The 27025-nt window shown below is 44.6% G+C and overlaps 1 protein-coding gene across 5 annotated transcripts in view; it reads left to right on the top strand.

Moving 5' to 3' along the window:
• Positions 1 to 27025, top strand: part of LOC308307341 (plakophilin-4-like) — a 122835-nt gene that overhangs the window by 56259 nt on the left and 39551 nt on the right. For 3 of the 5 annotated variants that reach the window (XM_080752550.1, XM_080752548.1, XM_080752551.1), the window contains 5 exons: positions 6425 to 6537; positions 16733 to 16767; positions 19511 to 19642; positions 20130 to 20329; positions 21749 to 22331. In XM_080752550.1, coding sequence (XP_080608676.1) covers positions 6425 to 6537; positions 16733 to 16767; positions 19511 to 19642; positions 20130 to 20329; positions 21749 to 22331 — 1063 coding nt within the window. The remainder of the gene's footprint in view (positions 1 to 6424; positions 6538 to 16732; positions 16768 to 19510; positions 19643 to 20129; positions 20330 to 21748; positions 22332 to 27025) is intronic. The other 2 variants (XM_080752549.1, XM_080752552.1) reach the window with 1 other exon arrangement.

Genomic DNA, 27025 nt, shown 5'->3' with positions numbered 1-27025 from the left:
CAAACTGATGCTCATTGTGGCGGTGAACAATGAAGCCAGTGGCCTTGTTGGTATAGGACAGTCGGCCACTCATTGTCCCCTGCCTCCTTCTACGCTAAGCCTGGCACTGACCAAGGCTGGGCCCGCATGGGCTAAATAAGCATGGGCCTTGTTTAATGGTCATTACTGCTGCGCTCGGCCTGACGCAACGGATCATTAAGCTGAATAGATGTGTCCTATTCTTTGTCAGGGCCAGAAGGGCTGAGAACACAATGAATTATGCAGAGTACAGAACAAATCTCTCTGCAGGGGGATATATATAAATCCCACTTAAACACTTAAGTTATAAATATTTTGTTGTCAAACAGATAAAGTAGACAGATCTTCTAGTTACCTACATTTTTTACATTATTATTGAAATGTATTCGCCTATGATATGAAATAAGGATACCAGGCTGAAAGTGGCACCTTGCCCATGTTTCACCAGAGTAGCCTAAATCCCTTTTCCCCGGGTATGAAGTTGTAGTAACTTTATGTCGTGCACCCCAAATAAATGTTGTCCTCAAAATAAAATTGTCTGAGATTGCTGCGGACCGCATCCAGGTAAAACACTCTGCGTAGGGGGCGGGGCAATACAGAGGCTTCTGTCTTTTTAATGCAAGATCAATATGGATCTGGTGGATTGATTGTGCGGTCATGTGATCAGTAGCCTCAGGATCCAAGGAAGATCAAAGAAGAAATGGACACCGACGTCATTTTAGGCTCCATGGCCATCCGCCATGACACTTTGGGTGGCGGAAGTGGCACCGGAGGTTCGGTGAATAACATTAGCGGTGCCACTTCCGCCACCCAAAAGTGTCATGGCGCATGGACCGTGGTGTGCCAACTTCCGGGTGGGTGTCTTCTCCTTCTTTGAGCCTTCTTGTCAGGATCCAGGCATTTCAAGAAGAAAATCCTGGCTATACCCCCTGTAACTCTGGTTCTCAACATTTTAATTGTATATAAAATATATGTAGCCGTTCAGATATCTTATTTTGCATCAGTATAGTTGCCAACCATTAACTGGTAAAGAAATTGCTATTTGACAGTGACCTATCTGACAGTGCAGACTGAGAGACATAATTGCCTTCTTTTGATGCATAACGAGTGGCGTTAACTACTAACTACCTTCAGCTGGACACAGACACACACAACTTCCCTCTGCAGTGCTCTGAAAGTGATTGGAGTGAGTGGAGTCAGTCTCAATTCTCTCCAAAATCCCTTGAATATGATGGAAAATTATTAAGGATTACTGTGATTATGGTAAGCTTACATTTCATATCTCACTCACCATACTTTCACTAGCCCCCCCAAAAAGGGGTTGGGGGCAGGGGTTGCTGAGGGCAGAGGGCCAGACAGTTAAGGCCTGTCCATACTTTGACCGAAACCGCCGTTTTCGGTCAAAAGGTCCTTTTCAACTATAAAATGTAATTCCTCGAAAGTTCTGGAATGCTTTTTCTCCGAACAATAGTTCTGAAATTTGCACAACGAGATGTTGTCACTCGCCGAAATCAGGTTCGGTGAAACGGCAAACGTGATTGGTCGGTTGGATCCCCCCCCCCCCCCCCCCCCCAGGTACTGTACATTGGAATGCCTGGTGACGCGAGCCCCCCCCCCCCCCCCAGGTACTGTACATTGGAAAGCCTGGTGACGCGAGTCTACTGTACATTGCTTTTGTTTTTGCTTTGCGACCCGCAAAAACTACTGTACTGTACGTGTGTCGGTGCATGCTCAATGAGCGGCGCAACACGACGCAGAAGGTCGTCAAAACGACTGGCAGACATACTTATTATTTCAAAATGCTTCTCCTCGTCCATGCCCAATTGCCCCTCATCCCCTGAACGAGAGTCTGATACACGCGGCGGACATACCCCTGCCGGCTAGATGTGCTCGCCTCCCCCTCAGCCACACAAAGCAGGGCAAAACGCAAAATCCTCCTCCTCCTCTGCCTCCTCTAACATTTCCTCCTCGTCTTCCTCGGTCCTCCTCCTCCATAACCTCCACAAACTCACAATACGGTACGTGCCACCGCTTCCAACTTCCAACGTGTCAACCCTCCGAACAGGAGCGAAGTATGAACATCCGACGCTTTTTTTTCGGAAAAGATAAAAAATAAAAAAGTTTATTTTTCAACCGAAAAGTTCGGTTCTGTCGAAGTATGGAACGGCCTTTAGTTGCCTATTGGGGAACCCTGGTGTACAAAGGCAATCATAAACGGTGTTTGTTACTGGTGTGGAAGAGGCATGGCAGTAGTTCTTGCTGTACACTCAGGAGGGGGACAGATGGGCTCTCATAATGTATGACATCTGGCTGTGGTGGCTGTAGACAGTCACCTGATTATCTCTCTCTGTTCCTTCCTCTAATTATCTCTCTATTTCTCCAACTCTTCCGCAACCTTGTGGACAGCAATGGTCATTCCAATCAATCAGCTATAATTCATATTTACAAAACGCACGCACGCACGCACGCACGCACGCACGCACGCACGCACGCACGCACACACACACACACACACACACACACACACACACACACACACACACACACACACACACTCACACAAGACGACCACCGCTATGCTCCAAGCAACCCTAATCAGCAGAGCCAATAGAGGGTATGCGCGTGACATCATCATCATACCCGGAAGTTATGCGGGACACCTACTGAGTGGAAAAAACTACTTTCTGGCCTTGACAGCCCATACATCCAAAAAGAAAAGTCATCTGATCGCATAAAACAATGTTAAACGATGTTAAACTCACTTTTCCACTCGATTTGCCATTCACTTTATGCATGTGCATACGCTCTATAGGCTGCTTAATTTCTTCTTGCCAGTGTTGTGATTTTTGTTGTCATTCCACGGTCCACCGTGGGGATTATTAAACATCGTAGGTGAGATTATTATTAGCTGGCATTATAAACAGGAAAGCCTGATGCAGAGACCCGCATGTGGGAAACTATTTTGTACCCTCCTCCATCCCTCCTCCATGAGGTTCCTCCATCTCAGGAAGGATGATGCTCTCTGGTGCCATGAGTGCAGCCATGGTGCTTTCCTGGCGTCCTGTTGGAGGGGCTCCAACCGTTGGTGGTGACGGAGACCTCTATGCCTTATGGCTGCAGCAGATGTCTCACTCTCTTCCCACTCCGTTTCATCAAGATCACAGTCTTATCTAGCTTATCAGTGGGATGAAAATCTTGTGTGTGTGTGTGTGTGTGTGTGTGTGTGTGTGTGTGTGTGTGTGTGTTTGTGTGTGTGTGTGTGTGTGTGTGTGTGTGTGTGTGTGTGTGTGTGTGTGTGTGTGTGTGTGTGTGTGTGTGTGTGTGTGTGTGTGTGTGTGTGTGTGTGTGTGTGTGTGTGTGTGTGTGTGTGTGTGTGTGTGTGTGTGAGAGACTGCGCGTGTGTGTGTATGTGTGTAGGCTCTTTAGAAAAGGCATGGCTGTTTACACAGGGCCGCGGCGCATATTTGCTGGCAGAGCTGTCATAGCTCAGGGTTCTGCGCCTTCAGACGTCCATGCAAAGACAAACAAGACAATTGGATTACGAGCTTAAAAAGGAAGGAAGGCAGAGAGACACCGTGGGCTAAGAATAGCGCCAGCTCCAAAAATAGGCCATCTCCGTTTTCAATGATAGAAAACTAAAATTGGTGTGATATAACTATCTCACCTTACATGTTGTGTTTCTCATGCCAATGCATACATGCGGCATATCCTTGCGTGACAGCTCAATGTCCTTTAACGTTAGTGCTGTGAGTGTGTGTTTGCATGCATGCATGTATGTACATGTTTGTGTTTGGGGAAACCCTTGTCGTATCAGTTTCAAATAAGATAGTAATGCTTCCTGATTCTCCTGGCTATTGGTAATGGCACACACAATACGCACGCACGCACACACACACACACACACACACACACACACACACACACACACACACACACACACACACACACACACACACACACACACACACACATACAAATACACACAAACAGCCATCCGCTTTTGTTTACTTCTGTCACTATCACCTAATGTTCTCTTTGTCAGAGGCACAGCATTAACTCTAGATCTCTTTGTCCTAGTTTTCTCTATAGTGTCGACTGATTACTAGTGATGGGCAATCCCGTTCATTTCAGTTAACGGATCATTTAGTTCACGTTCACGGTAATGATCCGTTCAAAAGATTCGTTCAAATGATTCGTTCATAGCGCGATCGTCCTGTGAAAAACACAATCGCAGGAGCGTTTTTATTACGTCGCGAGTACAGCCCGCCGTCGCGTCCCGTCTGCCGGACGGGGCTATTAGGGGGGTTATGAACGAAAGTGTGAATGACCCATTTCAGGGATTTGAACGAATCGTTCACGAGTCATGCTAATGATTCGATTCTTATGAACAAATCACTCATGAACGACACATCACTACTGATTACCACAGCTCAGTGTACCTGCACTGTAGACCTGTAGGGCTGTGTATCTAAATCAGCAGTTTTCTAACTTTGACTCAAGGCACCCCTCTAAATAACTTGTTCATCCACGGCACCCATGAATTAAACTGTTCATTTTTAGAATCTTACATTATATAATCGACGTGAATATCTTTCCACCTGAGATACAGTTATACATGTCACAGAGAAATATCCGTGAAGAGAGTTGGCCGTAGATGGAAAAAAGAGTTCATCAAGTACAGTGCAAATCAGGTCTGTTATACCAAGTATAGTAAAATGATGTGATATTGATGAATTCCAAATATTATCAGATTATTCTGAGGCACCCCTGGACTTGCATCACGGCACCCTAAGGTGCCACGGCACCCACTTTGGGGAACCCTGATCTAAATAGTCCACAAATACCATTTTGGGTGTTTTATTTACCTCCAAAATCCACTAATATGACTGGCCAAAAATAATATCTTAAGTAATGAAAAGCAACAACACTGGAATCCCCCAAACCCACACACCCTCACAGTACATTCAGAATTGTATTTTACATAATATGAGCCTTGAGCATCCGTATAGTGACAAATCTGTCTCTTAAAAAGTGAATTGGAATGGACAAATTTGTCTGTAACAGACAGAGGATGATAGCTAATTTCCTGTCGTGGTCACTTCATATCTGTCATGTCTGCACCGCTATCCGGTGTGTGTGCGCGCATGCGTGCGCACATGCACTTGTCTATGTGTGTGCCTGCATATGCACTAGTATCAGAGTGGAGCGCTTGTCGGGATGCTGGGCAGTTTTTCCCTCCTCTGCAAGCTCTCTCTCTCTTTTACACACACACTGCAGTCAAAGTCCACATGACTACTACTGAATCAAGCCAGGGGAGAGGAGAGGAGTGGGTCTGGGGGAGGGGTGAGAAAAGCGATGGGGGAGGGGAGGGGAGGGGTGCCACCATTCTGCCAAGCCTTCAGTGTGGAGAGAGAATTTCAGAGCACCTTCAGAGGTTAAAAAGAGGAGTGTTGGAGGGTAGGCGTGAAAAGTAGGCTGTCCCAGACTTCAGAGCTCAGCCGAACTTCCAGAGCGGGCACAGAACGGAACAGAAGGACCCTGAACTTGTGCTCGTGTATGTGTGTGCTCATTGTGTGTCTGCGTGCATCTGTGCCTCTGTCAAATGACGGTGTTAATGTAAATGCCACAGGACGGACAACAAGGCTAGGATATCGCTGCTCGGTGAGTGTGTTTGTGGGTCGGAGGTGGGCAGGTTGGGGTACAAGACAGAGGTGAGAAGTACGAGAGAGACCGAGTTCGTGGGGAGGGGGGGGGGGGGGGGGGAGTGGGCACAGAGTGCGTGCGTGAGGCATGTGCATGCAACATTAACGTTGGAGAGTGTGTGTGTGTGTGTTCTGATGTCCCTATGTGTGAGACTGTGACACACTGCGGTGTGTGCAGCTAGAGAACTGTGCGACTCACAGCAGCAGCAGCAGCAGTCCTGCTCAGGCTAGATAATTAGAGTAGTCAGATGCTGATTTCTGCACGGCTCCCATAGGAACGCTGCCGCCAGGGCTGAATATCACCGTTTCTGCACCCACTGAAGTGGTGCTTATCGCTCTGTGTGGGCTGGCTGAAATGTCAATACCACGTACTACAGTGAACGCGTGCGTTAATGCATGTGCGCCATCAACGTGTACTTGTGAGCTAATATAAGCTTGTTCGGAGCGCCTTCTGTGAACCCTTGGCTTATTTGTCCCACACCCCAAGGGTGTGTTTTGCGGGGTCATTAACCCGCAAGTCAGTGACGAGGTGTAATGGCATCCAACCGAGCTGTCAAGCCGTCATACTCTCCCCTTCATATTGACTTCACGTTTGTCGCATCTGTCAATGGAAATAACTTAAGTTCTTCCCTGTGTGTGTGTGTGTGTGTGTGTGTGTGTGTGTGTGTGTGTGTGTGTGTGTGTGTGTGTGCGTCCCCGTGTAGGAGCTCCAGTTTGAGCGGCTAACCAGGGAGCTGGAAGTGGAGAGACAGATTGTGGCCAATCAGCTGGAACGATGCAGACTCGGGGCCGAGTCGCCAGGCGCTGCTAGCAGCAGGTAATGAGAAGACACACATGCCCACACAGTATCTCTCTCTCTCACACATGCACACACACTGTGCTCATGGTCACTGCACTGCCACGGTTCAACACATGGCTTTTTCCATCATTCTCAGCGGTAGTCATATTCCATAGTGTAACCTTATGTCATAGTAGCTCAATTCTGATTGAACCGGAAAGCAGGAAGTATGTTTTTTTTCCCCCTCGCCACCAATTTGTAGGGGACAGATCAGTTTGTCTCCCCTCACCTCAACGGCTGAGCTGCAGTTACTCTGAAATATAATCATTTATGTACAGTGGGTGAAATTCTGGGAACATTGTGTTGTGTGTGTGTGTGTGTGTGTGTGTGAAGGCACATGGTGGATTGTAGCAGTGAAGTACTGGCAGTATGAAGTGGCTTCCACGTTCTTCTAATCCTTCTCATTAGCAAGGGGTTGAGATTTTTCCAACGAGCTTATTCAAGGCATTTCAATGTCACATGCACAACAATACGGCAGGCAACAAAATATTATTCTTGTACCTGTTAGCTCAGTCATGATTTGGTCACCTTAGTTCACGTGACTGGCTGCACTCATAAGTTGAATACGAGTAAGTCAGACATGGGGAAGCATTTAGGTCTTGGTAAAAAAATGAATTCCTTATAGCGACAGGGGAAATTAGAGTGGAGGTTAATGGACTGTGACATTTTAAGAAATTGCTTAATGGGCACATGTTAATGGTGGCTATTAATATGAAGGGCCTCTGTTGATTCTTCAGGTTTCTGCTTTGTCTGAGACTACCAGGTATGAGACCTGGGGTGGAGGGATTTGCTGTCTCACTCATCTGTATTTTACTACTTACTGGTCATGTACAGAACCTTTTTTACTCCATTGCACTTGGGTGAAATCTTTGCCTAATGTGTTCGGTCGGTTTTATACTCCTTATATTTTGTTTAAAGGTTATGATTACACATAACTGTATATTCTGAAGTGAGGCCGGATTAACACTTCGTCGTGCCCGGGGCTACGACACAGGCTTGGTGCCACCGGGGACTTGTCAGCGTTTCAGCAACGTTTTAGCGCTACTTCAGCAGCCCCAGGACACAATGTTTTATATTTTTTTAGTTTTTGGCCAGGTATTTGGTGTCTGGCCCTAAAGCAGTGTTTCTCAAAGTGGATTCCAGGGACTCTGTGGGTTCCTTCAGGGGGATCTAAATTGACCCATAAAAGTCTGTAACTCTGACCATGTACAAAATGGAACCAAATGGACCCTGACAGGTCAATTTGGTTCCATTTGTACACTGTCAGAGTTAAGAGGAGACCTTGAAATGTAAAAGTCTGAGAAAAACACTGCACCAAAGCATTAAGCTGGGCCTGATAATGGCCCTTTTGTGTGTTTGTGTGTTTCCTGGCTGTATGAAAATAAACCCCAGGCTCTCCTATGAAGCACCTCTGCACCTCACAGCTCACTAACCCGTAAATCACACCCTCCTACTGGTAGCAGCACCCCCAGCCAGTCCTCAGCAGTGGGAGTGTCCATTAGCCCTGTGAGATGCGGGCAAAGTGCAGCCCCACACAGCTGCCAGTTCGCAATGGAGTCCAAGCACAAAATATACACCACAACCACACTGCAATTTTCTGCTATTTCCTCCCCAAGAGGCCATTCAGAGTCAGAACTCTCTGTAAGTGGATCAGGCCACGATAATTGATCACATTTGGAGATATGAGATCACAGCGTTAACTAACAATTTGTGCCTCCATTGGTCGCACCATGCTCTCCGCTCATGAGTGAAATGCTTCAAGACTGTGTGCATCCTGCCTGGAGGTTTATCTTTGGACTTGACTTCCACTGTGACTGCTAATTTTGGTCATTTATAGCACATAGACTTTGTGACACATAAAAGTGATTTGGTGGCCATTGGCCTCTATCTGCTTTTGGAAGGTCAGTTTTAACACTGGTGGGCTGTAACCAAGCCTATAGGTAGTTTAATGTCTGGGATTAGCCCCTTGCTGCATGGTAGTGTAAAGAAAATGAGAAACTGAGCTGAGATTCGTGTTTTGTCTCTCCACACGCAGGTACTGGACTGTTGCGTAGTAGACTGGAGGGCTATCTGTCGACAGTTTTACTCAACGTGAACCACTGGGACCGCAGGCAGACTTATTGACCAGTAGGGAATCAATAACACCACCCTGTATCACCCCAAGAACACTGTAAAGAAAACATGCAGCCCCCTTTTCACACCTTTCAAGGGTTTAAGGGCCAGAGAATAGAAAAACAAGCTAGGTATCCCCCGGGCATTTGTGTGTGAATGGAGACGATTAGCCTGGGAGTCAGTCATGCTGCTTTTTGCTCAATAGCACACAGGGGCAACAATAGAGGTGACGGCACACCGGTGGGCTCTGATGGAGGGGGGGTCATTACATTTCATGGCACCTCCAGAATGGGCCGGCCCCTTTTTATGCCTACAAGGCAGGGCTGGTCGTCAAACTTGACCTCGGGCAAAACTCCAAGAAAAGATCAGACCTCCCACTTTGCCAGTGAAAAAATCCCCCGCCACCACCGCCAAAGGGAATGCTGTGAAATAAAATGTCCTGTCCAGGGTTAGGCTTCTTGATTGTGAGCAATAGCAGTTTTAACGGCCGCTTTTTAGGGCACAGCTCTGTTACGAGGCCAACCGTCTATCTGTCTGTGTGTCTGTTTGTCCAGAGCCAATCTTGCAAACCACCGGACAGATGAGCGGAAGATTTCTTGTGTTTACTGCCAGTAAGTCAACTTGGTACCCCTGTGAATTTTTCAAATGTTCTATTTTGAGGAATATTTTACTTTAAATGCACCGCCCTAGTGTAGCAGTTAGAGCCCCTGCCTGGCGTCACGTCAATCAAGGTCATGCGGTTGCAACGGGTTCCTAACGCCAAATCAAATGGGTTCAGATCTGAGCCAAATCTCCTGAGAAGGTGCGTCTGAAGCCTGTCCTGGACGCTAGTATTGTTTCTGTAGGAGGCGAGATGTAAGGGAGCGCTTGTTTTCGGTGGAAACAATGGAGGCCTGTCGTCTCAAGCGACCCCCCCTCCCCTACTTTCGGCACCTCCGCACGCAATTGAACACAGCGGAGCGCTCTCTACCTCCGGTTCAGCCAATCACAAGCCGCGGTCGACGTCCCTCCTCGCGTCCTGGACGGGAATCTCCAGACGTAAAGATGGATTTAACCTTAACCCTTTCCAAGCCACGGGGAGCCTCTTAATTTTAAAACCGTTTTATACCGGACATCTGAGCAAGGAGTCTCAGCCGCGCCATCTTTTACCGTACTGGGTCATTAAAACCGAAATAAATTATTTTTATCCGAAAATCGGCGATCGTCTAACCTTCCCTAGTCACCACTCGTGCATCGATAGCGCATGGCTGGTCTGACATGAAGCAGAAGTGACGTCAGGTCCACTCCTTCTCAGAGGCTCCTTGGCAGCCACCCATTTACTGTTTATACATGAGTGCTACTACAGCAGCAGTGCTGCGGGCTGTGCGAGCGAAACTGTTCATTTCTACTCTTGAGTCACACAGATTATTTGAGGCGACATTTACGTGAACAGATCGCGCACGCGAAACGCACGGGGACATGATGCGTCGGCCGAATCCCCCACTCTAAGCCAATGCAGATTGAGAATTTCATTGGGAACTGTGGTGAGTATACAACGGGGGATCGTGGTATGGTAATGGGGGATGAAGACCACGTGATATAGCGCTGGATGTCTGGTAAAATGAATGCGGTTCAGATCATAATATAATAATAGAAATTTCACGGCTAATCTACCAACAACCATTCTATTTCGGCTGGCGAAGTGTTAAATATTATAATGGAAGTCAATGGTGGTCAGGCTGAAACCATGCCCAAATTTGGAGATGACATCATCAATACGACATAATTGAAACACCAGAAATAAACTAGAAGTGCTGTTCCTACGAAACAGTGTGGTCTCGCATGGAACACCATGTATGGGCACAAAGATCTACCCTTTGGCTGCTCCTCATTGGCTAAGGACCCTGCCTTTGTACTGTCGGTCATTTCTTTTTAGGAGAATAAACCTGGCCTATAAAGTTTTGGTATAACATACTGGTCTCGCCTTTCAGCGAGCCCTCAATAAATAGAACCTAATATAAAGGCAGAAGGCTTTCATGATGTACCAGAAGCTGCGGGCCTTCACAGACCTTCATCATCAACAGTGTGATGATGGGAGCCACGTTGTTATTGGACCCTGTCTAGATATTTTCTTTCACTCTCCTCCCACGCTAGCCAGCCAGACTGCCAGCCGACCAAACAGACACTTAACATTGCAGAGGGATGGCACAGTGTATCATAGTGATAGGAGCCATTCCTCTGTTCAACCATTGCCATGGTTCAATGGAGCACACGGCGCCAAACTTCCCTGCCTGTTTTTTTGTTTGGTTTTTAATTGCCTGCACGCTCATTAAAATTCAGAGGAATCCTGCCCAGCTTAAGCTCATTGAGCATCACTTTAAGTGGAAAGACACGAAGCGGGCGGCAATGACAGGTGCTTGGCAATAAACACTTGCTTTTTTTTAAGACTGAAGGGGGAGATGTTCCAAGGTTCACTGCATGAGTAATCGCCTTCAAAATAATAATCCCCAGAAATTTGACTCTAAATTGCATTCACTTTTTTGGAAAAGCGGGTGTTTAGACCTTACATAAGTTGAATTTGTTCAGGTGGCTTTTAAAACGACTGTGCGCTCAAGCTAATATGCCTTAGAGCTGCACTTACCTTTCTGTACAACCCCTATAATCAGTGTGGAGTGCTGTATGCTCTGAGACAGCCTACTCAGCCTGCTACTATGACCTCTCTCTCTCTCTATCTTTCTTTCTTTCTTTCTTTCTCTTGCTCAGATTCACTCTTTCAATCTTGTATCTTGCTCCCTCCTCATCGTTTGCTCCTCTGTTGCTGCTGCTGCCTCACTTAATTTCCTCTCTCTCTCTCTCTCTCTCTCTCTCTCTCTCTCTCTCTCTCTCTCTCTCTCCCTTGTGTGAAAGAATGGGACGGAATCACTATTCCTCCTGCAATGTGCTTTCTTGTTAGAGTGGGCTTTAGTTTCAGTGGGAATGGCCCCATCAGTAAAACAGTAGCTACCTCTCTCCACCTCATCCCAGAACATTCCCTCTGCTAGGAAGGGATGCCTTGCTTGCCCTGGGTCTGCCCATCAGTTTGAGCTATCTGCCTGTCTATTAACTAGCCTGCACTCCTCCACACCACTGATCCAGGACCAGCCACTCTTGACCCCACCATCAATCATGGAGGCTCAATACATATAGACCCTCTCTGTCAGAACATCACTAGGTAATGCTCTGTGTTTGGCTGCGCTGGTCATCATGGCTGAAATTTAAACACTCCCTGTCCGGCCTGGATTTATGCCTCATTATTCCATCGGAAGACAGGGGGCCTGCTGCACCACCAGCTAACCTGCAGGGATGTGTACAGTGTGTAGTATGAGTGGACGATATGGTGATAAATATCGTGGAGATGATCCAATGTCTCCACAAGATGCCTTTTCAGAGATATCGTATATATCGTGATACAATGAGGGAGTGCCTTATTTAAACCTGCATTCTGGTCTAAATCAGTAGTTCTCAAACTTTACAATGGCAAGGTCTCCCTCTTAACTCTGACAGTATACAAATGAAATCAAATGGACCCTTAAATGGTGGTTTCATTTGTATACTGTCAGAGTTACATACTTTTAAGGGTCAAATTAGACCTGTGATCGTGATAAGATTGTGTATCGTGATACAGCTTGGAAAAATATTGTGATATTGTACCCCTAGTGTGTAGTGTACATACATTTTTTGTCTATAAGCACAAGCATGCACGTTGTCTCACGTTGCACATTTTGTGAGTGTTTTACGACTTGTGTAGAGCTTTGGCATTTCTCTCACGAAGATCAATTGGTTTTATATTAATTCTCACCAGCAGGCCTTGCTTTGCTGTGCTCAATTTGGAAACTCATCAGGAAGTATTGCATCCCCTGGTCCTTTTTTTCTTTTTTCATTGTTTTCATTTACTGGCCAAGTTTGGTCATCAAGTAGCTCTGCAGACGAGCAAAAACTGGTCTGCTCATAACAAGTGCACAAACTTGCATTGGAGTTTAATTCTTGTCATCAGATCTGAGTGCAGACATTAGTCAGGTCGGTTATGTAATTTTGTCTGATTTTTTTGAGGATTTGCAAACCTATACATTTTTGGAAAGGTTATTGTCTAAGGAATCAGAAAATCAATGTTCCCATTTGCCCAGATGTGTTTATGGCGGCCATATTGGAATTTACAAAATGGCCACCATAAAATTACGTTTTGTAATATCTTGGCCTCTAAATAAGCTGGAACATTGATTTTAACTGCTAAACCTACATTTTCAGGGTCAAGGAATCCAATGGTGGTAGTTATACATCTCAAATAATTACAACATTAACCCTTAGATGCTAGACTGGGTCCAAAATGGCCTGGTGTGGTTGTTTTCTTGCAATATTAGTTTCACAATGTAATTTTGTTGGATTTGTTTGAAGATTTGCTAAACTATACATTTTTGGAAAGGTTGTTATCTAAGGAATCAGAAAATCAACGTTTCCATTTGCCCAGATGTGTTTATGGCAGCCATATTGGAATTACAAAATGGCCACTGTAAAATGTATGTTTTGTCATATCTTGGCTTCTAAATAAGATGGAACATGATTTTGATGGCTAAACCTGTGGTCCAAGTTATCATTAAATATTTTTGTATCATCCCATTGAAATACACAATCCACCATATGGGTAAAAAAAAAAACACAGCCCAGGCAATCAGTCAGATACCAACTCAGAGTTATTTTATATTTAACTGTGGTCTTCAATTGTTTGTGTAACCATCTTAAACATCATGACATGTGTAATCAAAGACAGTCTTTATGCAACATCAAAATCATTATCCTCACTTTCATGCATCACAGCTTGGGAATCATCATCGTCTTGGAACTAGCTGCTGCACTGACACATGTCAGTACAGGCTTAGCTTTGCAGGAACATCTGCCAGAAGAACAGTCCGATTTACACTTGCATTGGACCACCTCAAGGATAGCCTTTGGGGCTGGGAGGACCTTTGTGGTTGTTGGTTTCAGCATGCCAATAAAGTGTTTGAAATACCCATTTTGCAGGGGATCCAGCTGTGGATCCTTCAGAGCAATGGCTGCTTGTGTCCATGCCCTTGTTTGGACATGGACTCTAGAGATGTGCTGATTCAGAACTCTAGGTGTTGGGAGCTTGTCACTTTCTGCCCTATGTTTGCAGAACAGGTCAGGAATGGTCATGATGTTGTTACTCTAGGGTGAGAAAGCTGCACATACAAAGGACTCCAGTGTTGACAGCATTCCTTCTGTCACTTCTGCTTCATCCAAAAGCATCTACAGAGCATTGATAACGTCTTCATCTGTTTTGAGGTACATCTGCAGCCAGGTTGCCTTGCCTATACAGGAGAACCTCCCTGTGTTGTCGACCCCAGCGAATGCATGGAAGGCTGGCAAAGCCTTTGCTCTTTCTTTACCTAGAGCTTGCCACAGTGGTTCAAACTTCACAACACCAGAGGCCATAGAAATGGATGAGTTCTTCAGCAAGAGGCCACAGTTTGCTTTGACCTGCACTAAAATGTCCTTATCTGGGTAGGGAAATACAAACGTGCATTAGGTGGGTTTTGCTGTGAAGCCAGCACAGCCTGGTGGATCAGCAGTGTGTCTGCTTCTTTGTGGTTATTTTCTGCAAAGACCAGGTCTTTGTTGCTCTATAGATCTTCTAGATGTATCTAGAAGCAGATGTGATGATCAGCTTGGAAGATCCCCTGTTGTACTCCACCAACATACACCAACATCAGACACATAACACATTATGTGTTTGATGTTGGTGTCATCTATGGCTTGATACTTAATAGAAGCTTCTCCTTGTCTTCGTTTATCTCTGGTTGCACTCTTCAGAGAATCTTTCATCATAATCTTGTGTTAGTTGCAGCAGTCTGTCATTGAAGAAGCCATTCAGATCCTTGACTGTCACTACAGTCACTACTACTCGCTGTTTTGCTCAGCTTCTGCGCAAGCACCATGCCATCCACTGTATAATGTATAGTGCTCTATAATGACTGTAAATCCTGTATCTGTTCTGTTGCATCTTGGTGGGTAGAATTTCCAGCTTGAGGTGGCTGGTCTTCATGGGGCATATCTTCTCTTGCCTATACAGGTTCTCCTGTATAGGCAAGGCAATCTAGCTACAGGGTCTACCTCAAAACAGATGAAGATGTTGACAATGCTCTGCAGATTGGATGAAGCTGAAATTATGGAAGAACTGCTGTCAACACTGGAGTACTTTGTATGTGCATCAACATCAAGAAAGTGACAAGCTCCCTCCAACACCTGGAGCTCTGAAACAGAACATCTTGAGAATCGATGTCCAAACAAGGGCATGGGCACAAGTAGCCATTGCTCTGAACGATCCACAGCTGGATCCCCTGCAATGGGTACTTCAAACACTTGGATGGCATGCTGAAACCAACAACCAGAGAGGTCCTTCCAGCCCCAAAGGCCATCCTTGAGATGGTCCAATACTAGTGTAAATCTGAATGTTCTTCTGGCAGATGTATCTGCAAAGCTACACTGACGTGTCAGTGCAGCAGCCAGTTCCAGAACGATGACGATTCCCAAGCTGTGATGCATGAAAGTGATGATGATGATGATTATGATGATGCATAGAGACGGTATATGATTAGACTTGTCATGATGCTTAACTCACTTACTGCCAATTTAAAATGCCCCTCGAGTGGCACTAGTGCCAGAAGCCTCCATAGACTCCCATGTAATTTATAGTGCACAGATCATGCACGCCCATGCACAGATCATGCACCATGTTTGTGCAGGCTGTTCACAGCTTTCAAACAAAAAAAAAAGATTGGAAATCCGTTCAGGCATTCATGATTTATCAGCCATAATGTTTTCTTCAGATGTAAACAAAAATGGCTGCCATGTTTGAAAGATGGGGTTGTATGGGGGGTGGAACATGCAAAATCGCGATTGAAATCATGTTTACTAGATTTAATTGGGTCAAAAAAAAATTTTTTTTTTTTTTTTTTTTTTTCTAAGTAAAAGTCGCCCAAAGTCGCTTGGCAGGGAACTCCATAGTGAGAAAGTTGCTCTAAAAGTCGCCTGGCACTGTATGAGTTAAAATGGTTACACAAACATCTAAAATACATCTCAATAAAAAAAGTTAGTATCTGACTGACTGCCTGAGCTGTGCCATTTTTACCCATATGGTGGATTATGCATTTCAATGGGATGGTACAAAAAATTAAATGATAACGTGAACCATTGGATTCCTTGACCCTTAAAATGTAGGTTTAGCCATTGAAATCAATGTTCCAATTATTTAGAAGTCAAGATATTACAAAACATTTTAGGGCAGCCATTTTGTCAATTCCAATATGGCCACCACAGACATCTGGGCAAATGGGAACATTTATTTTCTGATTCCTTAGACAATATCCTTTCCAAAAATGTATAGTTTTGCAAATCCTCCAAAAAATCCAACAAAATGACATAGTGAAACTAATATTGCAAGAAAACAACCACACCAGGCCGTTTTGGACCCAGTCTAGCATCTAAGGGTTAATGTTGAAATTATTTGAGCTTTATAACTACCACCATTGGATTCCTTGACCCTGCAAATGAAGGTTTAGCAGTTAAAATCAATGTTCCAGCTTATTTAGAGGCCAAGATATTACAAAACGTAATTTTATAGTGGCCATTTTGTAAATTCCAATATGGCCGCCATAAACACATCTGGGCAAATGGGAACATTGATTTTCTGATTCCTTAGACAATAACCTTTCCAAAAATCTATAGGTTTGCAAATCCTCAAAAAAATCCAACAAAAGTATAAATCAAAGCATAAGGGACCTGACTACATACAGCATGTCATACTGCTGACTGTTCTTTAGTCACTGTGAGTGTGATTGCCAGTGTTCCTGTGCAAAAGGCCCATATCACAGAAATATGTAGTTTCTCCCAGTTTTTTTTCCACTGATTATAGAATAGAATAGACATTTTTTTTATTGGCATAAATAACAAGGACAACAGCAATAAATACATGAATGCGTTTTTACTGTATATTAATTATTACTTTTTTTGCGCTTTTTGTCTCTTTCAGCTCATCTGAGAAGTCCCTCCCTTGGAGATCTGCAGGTACGTGTATTGCCTATCTCCTATGTGTTACCTTTTGAAATTAATTTTCCCCAATTGACTTGAATGAGGAAATTCAAATGGTAAGACGGTGTGACTCGTGTCAGGACAACCACACTAGCAATTTCCCAGAATTGCATCTTTCTAGTTTAGTTTTTCTAGGGAGAGAGTCTAGTTTAGTTTTAGTATAGGAGGGAGAGAGACTGCAATTACTGCATCATAGCAGGATTAACACTTTAGTATCACAATAACAAAACACTCCAGACACATACAACATGACATCAATAACACATAAATGTCAAGCAGTTTCTTTTTGAATCATTGAGCACCAGCCGGCTGAACTCGGCATGTGGCCACTGGCTCTGTGTCAGTGTGCATGCATGCATGTATGAGGTGCACTACTAGCATGTTTTACATATCCCCAGTAATCATAACTAACAGGAACCTTTGGAACGGAGTCTTCCAATGACGGATTGCCTCAGGCATATTCTTTGTTATATTTGTACAATACTGTCTCCTCACTCAGACTCAAGCCTGTCAATGATGAAGGGGACCCCCCCTCCCAAATCCCTCCCCGTGTCTCTGTTTTTCTTTTGTCCACATCCTTGGAGCATCTTCAGAAGGGAACAGATAATGAACTACATTTACCAGTGTATTTCATGCCTTATTACTTGTATAATGGAACTCAGTGTATTTATGCAATGGCCATTAATCTTTTATTGTCGATCCTGTCAGAGTAGTCTATGGGGGGTTATGATTGTACATATGCCATGGGAATATTAATATGTTTTTTCTCATTTGATCACAGCATTTCCTAGCAGAATGCATTTGATTAGCTCTCGAACAGAGTCGGGAAATAATCAGAACCGCTAGTTTGATTCCCATCGATTTTCTCATTGTACTGTAGATGATAGATGGAGGACATCTATCTTTAATGTACTTTTCTCCCAACTAAATTAATTCCAATCTAGATCTGTTTATTGACAATGCCTCGTTTATTATTATTTTTCCCCGGGAGTGCTGTCAGTGTTGAGATACTGTATAGTCTGCTGTTGAGTTGTAATGCCTCACCGTAATAGACTATCAATATTGGAGTTTTTATTATTGAGTTATCCATCATCAAAGCCTCTCCGGTCCTCGTTATGTTGTATGCCGGAGTAGCATTGTATAATTAACAAGGAACAGGATTGTAGTCTGGATGGAAGAAAGAATTCTACTCCTATGTACTGTATACCCGTACACAAGATGTAACAATAAAGAAACCCTGAACCTGGAGGAACTGGTGTTGAAGGGGAATGCCCTTTTCTTTTTGAAAGGTTAATGGGCCAGGTCTGACTTAAAAGAGGCTTATTGGCCACCATATCCCTTGCCCGCCTGAGAGGTTAGGGAGGAAGTGTTACTGTGGAAACAGGCTTTTTTAACTTGGAGGAGGACGACAATGCAGTCACACACACACACACACATCCGACACATTCTCTTTCTTTTCCACCCCCCTCTGTCTGTCTCTCTCTCTCTCTCTGTCTCTTTCTAAACCTCTCTTACCCTCTCTGGCTATTTGGCATCTAATTGATCAAACACAGGGTCAAGGAGGCTCAGTTGAAGAGCTCCATGGTCTGAAATCACATGCTGTGTGTGGCAGGAATGCTCGCTGTCTGTAATGGAAAGTTACCAGTAGAGACAGAAGACTCCATTGCTGTTCATGCCTACAGAAGGGCACATGAACGCTGGTTGGTTACAAGTGTCGCCATCGTCGAGATGCGTTATTGCTGTAATATAAATATTATTTCTTAACGAGGCCTGAGAACCCTATGAATTTTACATAATGTAGTCAAACACTGGCGCCATAATCATTCCCAGCGAACGCTGCAGTCCTATCCTCCAGGTTTAACTGTCCTCGGCTCGCTGCGGTCATGCCCATAATTCCACATTAGGCTATAATAATTGTATGAAGAGAATTTATTCTGATGGGGATGCAGACCCCCCCGCCCCCTCCCAAATAAGCCCACACACACATTTCTTAACGCTAGAGGAGTGGGCATGGGCTCGCAAATTCTTTCTTGGCAGGATGGCAGGTTGTGCTGAAACGGTCAGGGGTGGGCGTGCCAGCCACCGGGGCTGTCAAACACACTAGGCCTCAGTGTCAACAGATCAACACAACCGGCCAAGGCAGGGGAACAAGGGGGTCCTCTCCACGCAATTAAACCCTCAGCGATACACCGGCCAAACCCGCTATCCAGCACCCCCTCCTGTGAGATGCGGACTGCCAATGCTTTCAACCTCCCCCCATGCCCCCATCCATTCCCCATCGGCCATTGTTATAGTGATTGTAAAAGGACCCCATTGACAGAGGTCACGCTTAACGAGATTGTGATTGCCGGGCAACGCGGTGCAGCAGTTAACTGGAGACATTACGGGGCTAATTCTAACTGCCATTCACCACATTGGTGGCTGTCGTGCATGAAGAGACAGAGGGCGGGCATCAGAGAAGAGAGCAGTGTGTATCAGGGTACAGTCTCTGGCATGGTGTTGTGCTACCCTGACTAATTCCTCTGGCTTAATTTAGTGGGACAATAAAACGTAATGACTTCAAATGTACATGAGCATGAAATTAATGTTGCAGGTATGATAATTTCTTTGTCCTCTGACCCCAAAAAGGTGAACATAAAAAATTGAATAAAATACTTTTTTTTTTTTACATTAGAAAACTTGAATGAAGATTTTTTTCCCTCCACTCTGCTCTAAACAGATGCCTCCACCTCAGGCGATGGCAAGTCTCGGGTGACGGACAGCTCCCAGTCGCCCGGTTACCGCATCAGGACCGAGTCAGAGCAGGTGTCCCTGTACTCTCCTGAGCAGTCATCTCTCCATGAAAGTGAGGGTCTGTTACTATTACTCGCTCTATCTACCGCTCTCTTTTCCAACCCACCTGTTTGTCTGTTTTCTTTATCACTGACTGCCTTGTCTGTTACTTGTTTTCCTCGTTTGTGGGACTCAGAATTTCTTTTTTGTGGCTTTTCTCTTTTCCACTTACGTTAAATGTTAAATATCTCGAATCGATCATATTGTGGATCATAAAACTGACCCTCCTGTCACAGCTTATACATTGCTGGCTGACACTTGAGCCGTACGGGAGTAGAACTTGCCCGCCCTAACCCCCAGCCGCGCTGGTCCCCTTGTCGTTACCGATGTGGTCTGGGTAAAGGTCACGTCTATGATGGAAACCACTTATGATTTCCTCTCTCCCTCTCTCGTATCCACCTCCCTCTCTCCTTCTCCTCTCCCTCTACCCCTCACCCTGCCTTCATCTCCTCCATCTTCCCCCTCTCTCCCTCTTCACTAATCCTCCCCTCTCTCCCGCCCTCAAGGGTCCACGGGGAATTCGCGTAGCTCAACTCAGATGAACTCGTACTCGGACAGCGGCTACCAGGATGCCAGCAGCGGCTACTATAGCAGCCAGAACCTGGGCAAGACGGAGCTGAGGATGCAGCACTCCTTCCCTGGCACAGGCCCTGGAGTAGCCACGCTGATGAGGAACGCCAGGGCTGAGGGCCAGGCTTCAGCCCAGGTACTACCAGGAATATACTGTATTTGCCACATTATAGAATAACTGTCCTTTTTTTAGTTGTTACTATGAGGCAAGTACTTTCGCAGACGTACGTGGAAGGAATACTCTGCATTTGACCAGATTCCTAACTATTAGGAGCAGTGGGTAATTCTTTTTTTAACGGCACCCAGGGAGCAGTTGTGGTTCTCTGTCTTACTCAAGGAAACTTCAACACCAAGCCAGGAAGAGCTGGGGTTTGAACCGGGAACCTTCTGGGCTACCTCCTCAGCCACTGCTGCCCTTTTACAGTTTCCATTGTTGTTTGGTAAAACCTCACCAAAAATTGTTTCCAGTGCCCCAGGTCATGACATCCAGTTGACCCATAAGTCTTGTAGACCCCTTTTGATAAATGAGTTGGGTTTCTGAAAAACATTCTGAGATGTGAACTGTGACGCTAGACTGCTAGTATTATTATTCTGTAGATGAAGAGTCTCTTTCTAAATGACTTGTGGGGTGCGAGTTGGATCAATTGCATAGTGGTTGCAGGGTTTGTGTTAAACATGCACTCTATTATATATCTGCATAGTACACGTTTTTGAATGCTTCTGTGGAAAATCCAATAACGTTTAAAAAACCAAACGTGTCTATCTATCACTACTCATGGGAACCGGGATTCAAGGTGCTTTATTTTCAGATTCTGATTACAACTAGGATGCTTGGATGGTATGGATTTCTTCTTACCACAATGATTAAGTGATTAACTGCACCACTCTGGGAATCAGCATGGTGGAGATTATGAATTCCCAAAATGTGAAAAAACACAATAAGAACCAAGAATGGTTATAAAAACTGCATCGATTCCATATGTATCTTGAACGTCAGGTGGCCTCAGGCCTGTCTCTGTCTATGATGGCTCCATGGCTTTGGACTTTGGCTGCTCTTATTGGTGCCTAACTGCACCCAAAGCCTGTACCGTTGACACACTCCTTAACTTGTTAGCTTCTATTTGACACCCTACATTTACAAGCTAGGTAACAATATTTAGAGAATATGAAAACCCTAAAATCAAGGTTATGACATGAATGCATTTTTTCTATAAAATTACTTTGTGAAAACCATTTGATTTTGGTAAAGCATCTCTAACTGAAGTTGTGATTTGAAGCGTGAAGTCACAACAGAGCTTTGTCTGCACACAGCGACCACAAGGAGACTGTATGGCACCCCTGCCCACCATGGAGGAAAATGTATCATACCCTAGTACGCGTCTCATTCTACATTAAATAGACTTATGTAATGATCTATTTACTATTTACTTTCATTGCCTATGATTCATTATCTTGCAAAGTGTATACAGGTGTATAGAGGTTTTTATGGCATCCATCCATTAGTGTTGCAGTTAGCAGTCTCATGAAGCCGAGTGTTTCCTCTTCGTCTCTGCAGGCCCAGGTGGTGACCTGTGCTGTGCCGGGCCGTGCCATGCGCAGGGTGAGCTCGGTGCCCTCCCGCACCCAGTCGCCGGCCTACACCAGCAACGTGTCGCCCTCGCGCGGTTCCCTGCGCACCTCCACGGGCAGTGCCTACGGCTCGCCCATCGTCACAGAACCCAAGCCCCTCTCCAGCATCTTCTCCACCACTCTGCCAGCTGCCCAGCGCGCCACGGCGCCAGTCGCCGCCGGCGGCTCACCGTATGCCACCCAGAAGAACTCCCCGGCCACCCTGCGCCGTGTGGGCTCCGCCAACTCGCGCTCGGGCAACGCCAGCCGCACCACCTCACCGTATCAGACGTCCGCGGGTCCGGCATTGGGGCATGTGGGCTCACCTCACATCGTGGCGGATGGCACCAACCTGCCGCTCACCAAGCAGCCCACGCAGTCCTCGTCCTCGCCGGTCAGAGCCAGTATGACGGCGGTGCCCCAGCACTACAGCTCCACTCTGCCACGCTCCATGCTCCACGACACTGACCCCTACGGACCACAGAGCTATGACATTTACGAGAGGATGACGCGTCCCGACTGCCTCACAGGTACACAAAAGCACACGCACGCACTAACAACACGCACAGCTATGTATTCAGGGTGTGCACTCGATGGCTGCCTCCCTCTGGAGACCTATCAGACCCTCTCAGATCAGAAGGAGTTGTACTGCTAGCTGTCAGTGGAGTTCCACTACAGCGTGTTAAGCCAGCCAATCGTAAAACTGCACATTCAAAGTTGACGCTGGCTGACAGTATTTAAAAAAAAAAAAAAAGAAGAAAGGAAGGAAATCCCCTTTAGAGTCTGAGAAGAGATGTATGAAATGTGCAGCATGCTGCTTTCTTCTTTCTTTAGCCCTGCTGCCCTGTCTTTTCCACTGGTATGCGTTTTTGTGAGTCACTGTGTGGGTTCAAGGCCAGCCCATTTCAAACAGGCTCACATTCTGGCAGTGCATCCATATGATGAGGCTGTATCAGGGCTTCCCAAACCGTTTCAGCTCGAGACCAAAAATACATTTGGTGTGTTCCCCGGACCCAAACTTACAAAATATATTATGAATTAATCACTTGAGCCCTACTTAAAAAAAATAAAAAAATAGCTCACAACCCGTCATGTCACATCAATGTGGCATTGTAGCTTGTAAATCTGCTATATACATTATATCTTTTTACAGTGATATTGTTATTGATTTATATGTATTTAGTTTTTTTGTTGGAAAGTGGATTATTATTACAATTCTTTTTCACTCATGTTCCATAATACCAGGTCTGTGACCCAGACTTTATGTTTGAGAGACACTAGGCTACTGTATGTCATAAACACATCCCTTCACACAATTTGATACGCCCACTACTTCTCCTTTACGGATTTTTCTCAATGGGGAGTGCCTTACTAGACCCTCCAGAAAAACGTGATTATGCGATCGCATCATTTCCCGCAATAATCAATAAATGCAGCTGATTATGCGGGGGCTCGCATGATTTCACAATCCCTGTGGGTGTGTGTGTCTGTGCCGTGCGATTGCGTGCGGTGCGTGTGTGCGTGCACTCGCTGCACCGCGAGGATCTGCACTGTGCAGGCAGACAGAGGCAGGCATAAGACACTCTTCCTCGGTCCTCCCTTGCTCAACACTGTAGCCTAAATTAACCTGCTGCTCCATCAAACTTGAAGAAACAACAAATTAAAGTTTATCCTACTTGTTTTGACGTCTCCATTGCACTCCGTTTGAAACGTTGCCGTTCAAAGCAAACGAGCACCTCCTACAAAAGTAGAACACAGTATTCCATGGATCAGATAGGAACAGCAATTGAACGCATAACATTTGAATCCCTTAAATCCCTTTAGAGAGAGCAAAACCACATAAATAAACAGGAGTTTTGCTTTAGCAGTGAGCTGTATCCTTAGCAATGACATAGGCCATAGGGTAATTATTTTTGCCTTGAATAGCCTATTAAGGTAATTAAATGGCAGATATTTGACAAAGGTTTGCTTTTTTGCCTTGAAAATGAAAGGCAGTCAAAAGTCTATTTTGCATTTCTCAATTCACTCAAGGACCCTTAACTTTGTGTTTTGACTACTTTGAAAATAGCAGATATACACATGTCTCTTTAGTGATATGTTGTGAGCTTGTAGATTGTCTATTTCCAAATAGCCAGTGTACTGTATATTAAAGTGGTTCAATTAATTAATAGTTATCAATTTTTATTATATATATACTGTATATATAAATATGTTTTTTAAGTTCCCGCATATTTCGCATCATTTCTCATTTTCTCGCAACTTTAACAAGTTCCCGCATATTTCGCATTTTCACAGCATAAATTCACATAAAAACCCTGCATAATTCACCGCATAATCAAAGATTTTCCCCCCAAAAATCAAGGATTTCAGCCCGCATAGCCCGTTTTTCTGGAGGGACTACCTTACTGCCTTTCCATTAGAGTTGTATAGGAAAACTGTCATGGTTATATTGGGTTAACATCGGTTATTTTAAGTGCGTACGTACATTTATGAGTCTGTGACAGCCCTTTAGAAGTATGCCCATAAGACAGTGGAGCAGCGATATGTTTTTGTTCCCCTGCAAGTAATGTTCTTGTCTAGGTCTGCACAGAAAAATCCTCAGTGAGCGTTGGGCCCATTTGTACACTCTTGGAGTAAAATGAACAGTGAGGATTTTACCGTGTGATGTACAATAGAGCCCATCCTGTGCGTTAGTAGCTGACAGGTCCTCTGGAGTAATTCACATGTCTGGCAGTTGATTGATGGATCCGCGGTGGTTTCTCTGCGTAGCGCTTGACATTTTCAAACTCGTAAATACGAGGCGGTTGTCCTCTTCTCACCGACTGCCTCTGAAATTAAGTCTCCATTAATGCTTCTCCAGTTATCTTTAATTTTCTGCTGGATTTTGTTACAATAGTGCCCGTGGCACTATGCAGTTATGACATTAATGTCTTCAAATATCTCCTATATCCTAAATGCCATCTAACACAAGTCGGATATGAGTGAATTTCTGGATTTGAGCACAGTGTTTTCACTCTCGATTATAGGGTGGTGAGAGTCGACAAACTCAACATCCAAGCTTTCGATGTGTCCTGATTAAGCTGATTAAAACGTGTGATACTGATGACCCCTCATTAGTCGTTATTGCGGCCCAAGGTCGCAGTATACCATGAGAAATGTCGCAGCTTGTTTCCGTCTGTTTGTCTGTCTGTGTCTGTCCTTCCTTCAGTCAGTCAGTAAGTACACATTTTTACAGTCTATTGCTTCCCTTGTCACTGTGACATCACTCTGACATCATGCTCTGATGTCACTGTGATATAGGGGAACCAATCTTAACATAATGGGTTTGCTGCTCTGACATCACACTCTGGCTTCATGTCCCTTTTATGCCCATATATTTTATGCCCATATATAGTCCACAATGTGATGTCAGAACATGCCTATATATGGGCATCCCAGATCACACTTGCAAATAAATTACATCCTTGTCCGTTTTATGCCCATATATGGAGATCCCTGTCCCAGTGTCATCAATATTAATGGCATATCTGGGAATGCCCATATTTGGTAATGCCCATATATGGGCATCTCAACAGGAACCATTGCCGTTTAGGGCGAGGTCGCATGTCGCCCTGAGGCGTCTTACTAGTACACTGGTGCGTAAATACTGTATACAATAAAAGTCTTTCTGTGGTGGCAGGCAATGAAACAATACAACAAACCTGGTGTACATTGAAGAGTGTTTGTCCACCAAAATGTGTTATTAGGGGCTGTGTCCATAGAAAGCATTGTTGCCATGGTTGAGTGAGTTGGATATCAAACATGTGGTTGCCCAGAGCATTTCCAAAGTGGTTGGAGCGCTTATGTTTTTAGGTTCGATAGCCTACCTAGCCTAAATAGCTAACATAACGGTAAACTTCAATGTCAGAATCGAAATCCCACCTCCATCCTGGTTGTGTGAATTCACGTTTTCACGTGTCTTACTCTTACATGAAAATGTGAATTCACGTTTACCAGTCTAGGTAGGAGTGGGTTGGTTCAGAGTTGCAATCAGCATCCGTTTTTTTGATCTTTTTAGTCCTGCTTGTTCCTTGACTTTTTTCCGATTGACGAGTGGCATTCCCTCTAAATTTTGAACTATTTTCTACGTCTGATGAGAGTGCTAAAACGCGAGGCACTGCCCTGCGGAACAGGGGCGCTCCTAGCACAGCTTTATCATAGAAATACATGGCAGAAAGGTGCTGGCTGCTCAAAAAATGCTTTTTATGGACACAGCCCCTTATGCTGCTAGGCATAAATATTTTTTATGTCTCTCACTCCAGACTTAAATTGAACACTAAAAACCAGCAGCAGTCTTCATTTTGTGCCATTGCTGCTGGTACAGTACCATTAGGACATATGCCAATAACAAACATATACTACTAGCTGTTATTACCATTATACTGAACAGTATGCACTGTCAGGCCCTCATTTAACCAATTTAGGCCTAGAATTATTTAATTATTTAGCTATTGAAAAATAGCAGATATACAAGCTCACAGTGCGGCACCGAGTGCCGCGCTGCGAGCTTGTAGATCTGCTATTTTTGATAAAGTTGTGAAAATGTGTGCAAATCTTTGAACATGTGTATTTTTAAAGCGAATGTTTGTATCTCAAATTTTGCTTCTGGGGGTCCCTGGAACTAAATATTTTGAGTTGGAGGTCCGTGGCCAAATACATATCATTTTGGGGGTCCTTCTTATGAAAAAGTTTGAGAACCACTGACATAGTAGTCTCTCAAGAACAGACTAACTGAGCTCCAGTTAAGTGAAAAGGGCCTTTTCTTTCACGATGGCTAGCCAAATTGCTGACATAGAAACATAGGTTTTTCCAAAAACCTTAAGAAGGATTCAAAAGACACTTATAGAATCGGGTCAAAATTCAAATTTTCATGATTTTTCAAAAATAGCAGATCTACAAGCTCGCAGCGCAGCACTCGGTTCCGCGCTGTGAGCTTGTATATCTGCTATTTTTCAATAGTTAAAGCATTCAATAATTCTAGGCCTAATTTAAAGGCAGGCATTCATCACCACAGTTTAACAGGGTGGGATCAAAACTGCACTCTTTCCGCCACAAAGCTAATTACCGGCTCTTTAAAAAGAAAGTATCTTCCATAGATAAGAATATAGCTCAGGTACTGTAGATTAAGAAAATCATTGCTATTGCGCACCAAGCGGATTACAAAAATGACACAATTGTTCCCATT

Source organism: Nannobrachium achirus (genome assembly GCF_963921795.1).
Source record: "Nannobrachium achirus genome assembly, chromosome: 22".
Classification (NCBI taxonomy): domain Eukaryota; kingdom Metazoa; phylum Chordata; class Actinopteri; order Myctophiformes; family Myctophidae; genus Nannobrachium; species Nannobrachium achirus.
Note: the sequence above shows the minus strand (reverse complement) of the source record. Positions and strands in the feature narration are given on the sequence as shown.